The sequence below is a fragment of the Atta colombica genome, unplaced genomic scaffold (assembly GCF_001594045.1).
Source record: "Atta colombica isolate Treedump-2 unplaced genomic scaffold, Acol1.0 scaffold204, whole genome shotgun sequence".
NCBI classification, from domain to species: domain Eukaryota; kingdom Metazoa; phylum Arthropoda; class Insecta; order Hymenoptera; family Formicidae; genus Atta; species Atta colombica.
In genome coordinates, this window is record NW_017259299.1 from 216,933 (window position 1) to 225,899 (window position 8,967).

General features: G+C 34.3%; 1 protein-coding gene across 1 annotated transcript in view; it reads right to left on the minus strand.

The window, feature by feature from the left end:
• Positions 1-144: 144 nt before the first annotated feature.
• LOC108687289 (homeobox protein homothorax) overlaps positions 145-8,967 on the minus strand; it is a 382,549-nt gene continuing 373,726 nt past the window's right edge. The window contains exons 15-16 of the mRNA XM_018192982.1: positions 1,527-1,692; positions 145-827 (exon numbers count right to left, since the gene is read on the minus strand). Of these exons, the coding sequence (XP_018048471.1) occupies positions 1,529-1,692 (164 nt within the window). The 3' untranslated portion in view covers positions 145-827; positions 1,527-1,528. The remainder of the gene's footprint in view (positions 828-1,526; positions 1,693-8,967) is intronic.

Consider the following 8,967-nt stretch of genomic DNA (forward strand, 5'->3'; position numbering starts at 1 on the left):
ACGCACGCACGCACGCACGCATACACACACACACGCACACACGCACACACACACGCACACACACACACGCGCGCGCAAACACACACACACACACACACACACACACACACACACACACACACACACACACATATATATATATACTGCCATTTCGTTTGTCTTCTTCTTCGTGTCTCTCGTACTCTCTTTTACCTCTTTTGCGTCGTCTGTGCATTGAACATATTTTCTATTCCGTGCGAGCACCGGGTGTGTTTGCCTCTCCTTTTTTAATGTACATGCCCGCTAAAATTGCCTATATATCACTTATATTTCATTAATATATCTCGATCGCGACTGTATTAAAATTTAACATTTAAATTCTTCAATCACTACAATATTACACCGCGATATTTGTACAAAGAACAATCACATGAATTTCTTCGCGACCGCGTCACTGTCGAGACCAAGCCGCGGCTTCATTCCTCTCGTCCTTTTTCTTCGCGTTCGTAGCCATTTTGTTTCACCTTGCAACCGTCCTTCTTCCTTCGACGTCTCTACGATCTTGTCGGCCTCCTGCAGCGTTTCATCTTGTCCTTTCTCTTTTAAACGGGAACTTGACTCTGTCCTTTTCTTTTTGTATTTCTCCCTCATCCCAAGCACCCAAGTATCACGAATTTCGACGTGTGGCGTAGTAAGAAATCATCAAGACTGCCATGGTGATCGTCCTGGAGGTCACGGATCATCGTTGTCCTCCGATTCTGATCTACGCCAACTGGAGCACAGTAGGTCCATCACGCTTTTCGTGTTGCTAGAACCATCGTTTCGCCCATTCCATTTTGCAAGTACTTCTGAAACATCCGAGGTTGGCGATCCTCAGTCTAACGAAAATGTTATTTCGAAAATAATATTAAAATAAAATAAAAATATAAGATATTTTTTGAGATAAATAATCTATTTTATTCGTAATTGATTGATATTGATCAATATTTTTTAAAATCTTTCTCTCTCTCTCTTTCTCTTTTTGAAATCTCCCTCATAAATATATAATTAATTGATTGTATTATTAATCATTTTTAAAAAATAGATTATACAAGCTAATTGGGCAATTCAATGTTACAACAGTTACATATCAAGTAAAAAATGCAAATTCAATTTCTGTTTAAATTTATCATATTAACTATGATAAATATTAAGGAGTGTGAATAGAAAAATATTTCCTTCTGATAGAAATAAAATCTGTGAAAATTTAAGTAAATAACAATGAAAAATAAACAATATCTTGATATTATAAGTAGCAACTTGAAATAATAGAAACAAAAATAATAAATACATAAATTAAAAAAAAAATAAGCTAGATCCTCTAGAGTAAAAATGAACAAGAGAATTGCGATCCATTTCCCTAAAAATTTCAATTATAAAATTGATTTAAAAGTATCGACCCATGGTAATGAGATGAAACAAACATATATAAGTTAATTCATAAGAATACACACTGTAATCCAACGTGAAAAATTGATAATCGGAACATTAGTATAATATACACAAACCTTTATAAGTGATGTCCGTAGTACTCTGGATAATGATACTGATTGTGAAAGGTAGGATCGCCAGGCGGTCGGTGCATCATGCTGGCCGCCTGTCCGTCCATCATGTAACCCATCGTCGCATCCGGACTGTATGCTCCACTTGGTCCTGCAGACAATGGTGGAAACACTACACATTACTACGGTTAGATCTCTGTTCCGTAATTGGCAGGCGGGTACTGGACAAGCTCGCCGTGACCCCTTCCAAAGTTCTCGAGGAACTCGAGACTTCGATGCCCACTCGATACTCAGTCTCCTCATGGCAAAGAGGTAGGATGAGGGAGATCGAGAAGAGCACGTATCGGGGAGCACGGTGAGCTGTGTGATGTGATTCACCAAAGTCACGATCATATCACTGATAATTTCAAAAAGCTTATATCGTAAATTCTAAATATTCTTAGCATTTTTAGCGAATTCTTTTGATTTATATTTTATGTTTAGCATATTGACGAAAGAAGAAAAAATAAATTAATTTTCTTTGAGATAATTTCTTGAAAGAAACATTAATAATTTAAAAATATTAAATAAATATAAAAAAATATATGAATGCAATAATTGGCAATAAGTGTTTAGCGCGGTAAGTGATGCGCAAATTACAATTATGTACCGAATTAAATTTAAAATAATACATAATTAAAATGATCAAATAAAATTATATTTTTATAATATAAATATATATATAAAACTTAATAGTAATACTACTTATAATTTAATAATATTTATAATTTGCTCGTGACATTGGCAATCGATGTGCGTGCGTGTATGTGTATGTGTGCGTGTGTGTGCCTTCTTATTGATATTTCGAATTACTGATTAAAAAATTCTCTTAATATTCTGGCGATTATAATAGTTCCTTTTTTTATAATCAGTATAACATCAATAATGCATCCAGTTGCTAAGTACAATAGTCAGTATAAATAAATTACTGTGATTTCTGCTATTACTAATGAAAAAGAAAATAAGAATGCATGCGAACAACAGATCACTGTTAATTTCAGAAAAATGTCGAAGGTGTCAAGTGCAACTGAGAATTCAATCTCATCCAAGCATTTCGATGCAATGTGACGACAGCTCTCCTCTGTTCTAAGCGATAATGGAACCTTGGGATCCATGGGAGATTCCCCTAGTTTTAATGTCGGTATCTTAATGTATATTGCCACGATAAATCAAGAGCACTGATTGCGTCCTACCCTCTATGCCAGTAAATGCTCAACCGAAGCTGACGACACAAGAGAGATGAAAATAGAGAAAGTGAGACAGATAAACGAATGTCGCTGAGGTCCGAAACACTGAGGGCCTCCGATTGCCACTGTGAAATGCTTCACTAAGCTTTTCATATGCTAAAATTTTCTTCCCTCAATTTATATACAGTTACTCTCAATATTATATACAGTTTGCCACTGTAGATTTATCAAATACATATACACGCATTAACTGGGTGTGATCTTCAAACAATATATCGCAAATGTATACATATTGAAAACGAAAACTCATGTAATATTTCGTTCTAGAATCTAGTATAATAAGACGTGTCACTATATCAGGTACACACAGCAATACCTTGGATATATTTAATATTAATAAAAAATATTAATAAAAAATTGATTTCCCCGTATCGCAAAACAGAATTATGATACTTTGCTATTTAAGTCATTGATTCCTAAAAATCGTGAAAAAAAAACATCAATTAAAGTTTACACTCGTTAAGTACAATTTTCATAGATACATATAATAATTACACAAAACCTACAGATAGTATAAAGACACAGTCTAGTATATCGCGGTTCTTCACGCTGGATTTTCCATCAGTGATTTGTCAAAAAGCGGGAAGCCCGTAATCTCACTTCCTTCTTTCCTCCCTCGTATCCTATTGTCTTTTTCTTCATCTTCTCGTCTGGCCGACCAGTTCTTCTGCTTCGCAAAATACGTCGCCACGGTTTCAAACGATCTCTCCGCGCTTTGCGAGCAACCAAATCGTAAATCACAATTATTGCAAGCATCTCCTTTCGTTCAGAATCTGTCTCTTTCTTCGGTTTTCTTAGGACTGTTTTTCAACTATGCGCAATGCTCTTCAAACTCTCTCTTGTAACTCTTCATTCCTCCTCATTTCTTTTTTCGATGAGCATATTCACTATAGATCCAATAATATCGATAACGCGAGACATTAAGAATAACGTAAATATAATAACGTTTTCTTGACAATATAAAACTGTTCAACAAACATAGAAATATATTTAGATATAAAAAGCATTACGATTTACAGATACTATTTACCAGAGTATATACAATGTAATGTTTTAGAAAAATTATATTAAAAACTATTAGTATTAAAAATTATTGGTATTAATTTTTTTTGCATCACAAAAAAAAGTTTTAATTTTATAATAAAATTAAAATTGCACTCTTCTTACAAAGATACAAGTTATATTAAGAAAAACGAAATAATTGAACAGCTTTTACGAATAAAATAAATCAAGTGACAATGCTGCAAGCTGTCTAAGCTTTCACGATAAAATTATTGTGTTCATTATAAAAAGATTAGGTTTTATTCAAAGGAGATATCGTATAATAACTCGCCTATATAATAAGTACTATTTTTTCAATTTACAAATTACTAATATACACGTAAAGCGCAACAGTGCCAATTTGTTTTCCATTTCTCATCAAAGAAAAGTCGAAAGATTATTATCGATTTCCCAACAGCACCGCAAGATTTAAATGCCCTTCCGAACAGTGAAAATGTCTTGTAGCATCTCGCAATGTACATACATCGTCGCGTGGAATGTAGCCGCATATTATAGTGACTACGATATTTCACTAACGAGAGATGCTCGCTTGTAGTATGATTAAACTGCGTTATAACGCAGCGGGGCGTCCTGGGATAGCGGACAATGTAGCCACTATATAGGAAATTAAGGAATCGTTCTTCTCTTTGCAACGTCAACAGAAGGAACTACGAAAAGAAACCTGATAGAGTAATGGCTGAGGGGAAACGGAAAGGTAAAATTCAGTAATATGCCGCAAAGATTCTTCTCGCAAAGCCGTCCCTTTCTATGCTCGTAATTAAAACTCATGATGATGTAAAGTATGAAACATATCTTGAAACAAAATACAATAGATTTGATTAAATCAAAATTATTCGTACGCGACAGGAAACTTTTTTGCATGATGACAATACAAACAACACTTAAATAATAATGTTTAATATAAAATATAATATAAACTTATATGTATAATAAGATTAAATTCTATTGTTGAAAATAAAATTAAATATAGATTTAATTTTGTTTAAACAATTTAAATATAGTTTTTATGTTTTTATATGTATTTTACGATAAATAAAATAATAAATAAATCACTATTATATGTGAATGCATTGATATTTATACACATGTAATATTTAGATATTAAAAATTAATGGAAATAAAAATTCAATGATTAACTGATCAAATCTCGTACATAGTAATAAAAAAAACATAAATCAAATTTATTTTGAGATAAAATCGAAATCTATAAAATAATTTCCGGGAATTTCCTGTGAATAAATTATGAGTCGTATTGTGGAGAATCAAAGATGAAGATCGCGTTGTCCGATCCATTATATGAAACCTTTGAGCTATCGCCTCGTTACGCTTTAATTAACAAAGGCGAATCATATCGCCGACTATTATCGCTGTCTTAATGGCCGTTCTTACGACATCGGAAATCCTCGTGCGGCTTTTCAGAGTCATCCGGGGAATTCGTTGATTCTCCGACGGGGGTCGGATACCACAGGACGAAGAAACGTTATTTCTGTCATGGTCTTCTGACTAAGTCAAAGTAGAGAGTCAATTCGATAAGATTAGAGCTCACAGTGCAACGAGACCGCACGACGCTACGAAAAACGCCGTATGGTGTAATGCATTAAAATTTCTCGTTCGAGGTCAATTCATCGCTTGTATCGATATCGTGTAAATCTATCATTCTACCAACTCTTGGCATGCGTGCCCGCCTATTGTCACACGAAATCCGTTGCTCGGGAAGCGCTCCGTATAATATATTTATTATAACTATATATTGTGATTGCTAATTTATTTACAATTAGAATGATAGATGAGCTATGAGATAGTAGAAAATGAAATATAGTAAGTCATGTGTATATGTTAATCGTCACTCGGCTAATAATAAAAACATTACAAAAATATCGCGGTTCCATTATATATTCCATTCCATTCGCGGTAAAAATGCGTCTTTAATTATGGATAAATGACAAAAGATGAAGAAGTTTTGTTTCGTTTGCATTTACAACCGTAAAATTTAATTATCGCCACAGAATTATATATTAAAAAAAGAGAAAAACGATTTCTAACAGAGAGAGAGAGAGAGAGAGAGAGAGAGAGAGAGAGAGAGAGAGAGAGTAACAGAAATTTTCTTTTTTTAAACTATATAGCGAAATTTTAATAGAATTCTATGGTAATCAAACGAAACAGTTCGAATATTTTTTCAAATTCATTAAAGGCATTATCTTTATAACTAAATAAAATTTATTATCGACTCATTAACTTGCTGCCATAGCGACCGATGGAAGAGAGCCTGGAATTGCCTCAAGGTGAATCTAATTAAACTTTCGCGACAGACTCGTTCGAAGTGGTGGAATGTCAAAGTTCGGCCGCGAAACGGAACTACTTCCTTCAAAACAGGAGAAGAAAATAAGTTAGAAGCTTAAGGATGAACTACTTCGTAAGAAGATATGTTTTCACGGTTTTCTAGCGTCGTTAAACTGAAATTTATATTAAAGCCACAAAATTTCTCAAGACTTTTTAATGTTATTTAAATGTAATGTCAAAATATTATATATGTATTTAATTTCCATTCTAGTATAATATTGCATTGTAAAAATTTCATTTAGCTTTTCCGAACGTTACTTATATAATGTCTACGACTTGATCAGAAGTTTAACCAGAGATTTCATCAAATTGATTATGTTGGAAGAGGATTCGGAATTGCTTCTATTTCTTGAATTATCTCATTGCATTGAAGGGAACTCAAAAAAAGAATCAAAATGTCTGCACAGCTAAATTATTCATCTTTTGCAAACACTAATCCGAATAATTATGACATTTCGACATTAATAACCGTTGAAGCTCACAATTTTATTTGACTTATGTGATTTATATAGTTTGAATTTTGGCTAACATGGTCATCAAAAAATAAAAAAATTACATGAAAATGATATTGCTTAGAAGTTAACAAAATAAAGCGTGCAGGAATTTTAAAATTAGCTAACTATCCACTATCCTTTTCAACGAATTCGGTCACGCAACACAGAACAACATTAGTAGTAACTTATGGTTGCGGCCTGACCCACGTTTATAGTGGTAGACGGAGGATCAGAGTTGAAGGTACGAAGGCGTGTAAGGTGGTCGGACTCTCTAGCTGCCACCGATGCTTCCTGGATGAGCGAGGAATCCTTACAGAGGTTAGTGGGTGGTGTTCTCCAACTTAGTTGGTGGCGACACGCCGAGTGTTCACGCCGAGTTTCCGTCCGGAGTTCCAACGGAGTTCAAGCCGAGTTCTCCTTCTCGCCGGAGGTTTCCTAGGTTCGATATAACCTGACCTAACGTTACCGACAGAGTTTCTAGGAGCTTTCGCGAAGGAGGGTGTTAAAACCGCGAACAGAGACGACGAGAGAGAGAGAGAGAGAGAGAGAGAGAGAGAGAGAGAGAGAGAGAGGAGGGAGATAAAGTAGCAAGGATGCTTGCGAGGAAGAGAGTGAGGGAAACCATGATAGATATGAGCAGTCTAAGTAACAACCATCAGTTTCCGGAGTTCACCGTGGCCGAGTGCAGTAACGAACTTCTACTCAAGATTTAAAGGAAGCACCCAAGTTCCATCTCATCCCGACGACCCGCTCGGAATTGACGACTTAATTAGCGACCAAGCAAGGAGCGCTAAGTGCTCGACGAAAAGGTCCACGAAGAAGTACTTCGAAGCTGCGGCGTACCAGGACGAAGGATTAGCTGGTTAAACCGGGTCGGACAAATTGTTGGGTTTCACTTTCGCAAGGCTTTGTTCTAACAACTCGTAACGCTTTGCGAATATTCATTTCATGACTTATTAATTCAATTACACTAATTATATATGGCATTCGATCGGATATTCTCGATCGCAGATATTCTCGATCAGATATTCTCGTTTTTTGCATGCATATTTTATAACATCCTAACTAAAATTAATAAAATGTATTTATTTTATTGATAAAATACATTTTTTTTTATAATATTATCAAAACTTTCAAAAATATTTCTGAATAGTTCAAATCTTATATTTATCAGTAAGCAATTATTTAATATTTAATTTAATTTATAAATTGTAATATCATGTATGTGTTAATAATATGAATTCCAATAAATTGAGAGCAAGTTTATGCAATGGTATACGTATTACATAAACTTAAAAAAAATATATAAGTAAAGAAAATAGTTAAAATTATGAAAAATAAATATAAAACAAAATTCATTTATGTATATAACAAGAGAAATATAAAATATACAAAATGAAAGCGAGGGAAATGTTCATGAAAAAAAGAGAGCAAGTAAAAAGAGTTATTACAAAAAAAAGCATGGATAACATGTAAAAGACAGAGAAAAAGAGAATGAGAAAGAGAGACATACAAGAGATGATATAGGGGAATCAGATAAAAATAGAATGTTTTTATACATTCTTCACATTTTATATTTGTGATATAATTACGTTTGGATAAAAAGAAAAGACAAATATTACGTAAAGATATATCTGTTTAAGTATATATCTATAAAAGTAAATATATAAAAATATCAGAATTTAAGACAATCCTAAATATTAATGATTTTATATCCTATTGCTCTAATAGCATTTCTCAAAACACGACATATACATTAGTCAATATTGCCGTGAAGATGTTTGTATGAAAGCAACAATATCCTTTGAGAGTCAAATTATTTCTTGGCAGTCGACGAAAGGAAGAATGAAAAGAAAAAAAAAACGATAAGATAGTCTAAAAGATAGTCACGGTTAACAGCGATGAAAGAATTCAAGTTTTACCTTTCCAAGTTTATACAAATTTTTCCGCGAATAGCTTAGAGCTTTTTTTTCGCAAATTCCGGCAACTACCAACGGGACCACAACGATGGGAAGAAGACGACGAAGAAACGATAGGCAGGCGGAAGGACGATTCGTCAGGCGGAAGTCGGAAATGTGCTCCGGAACCTTCAACAATCCCTCGATGAAACTATTGGTCATCCGCGACGCAATACCGGATACGCCGGATCTAATAACTCATCCGCCCTGCTGTTGCCTGGTCTCCTATTCTCGTTCCCCCTTATATTATCCTCTCTCTCTCTCTCTCTCTCTCTCTCTCTCTCTCTCTCTCTCTCTCTCTCTCTCT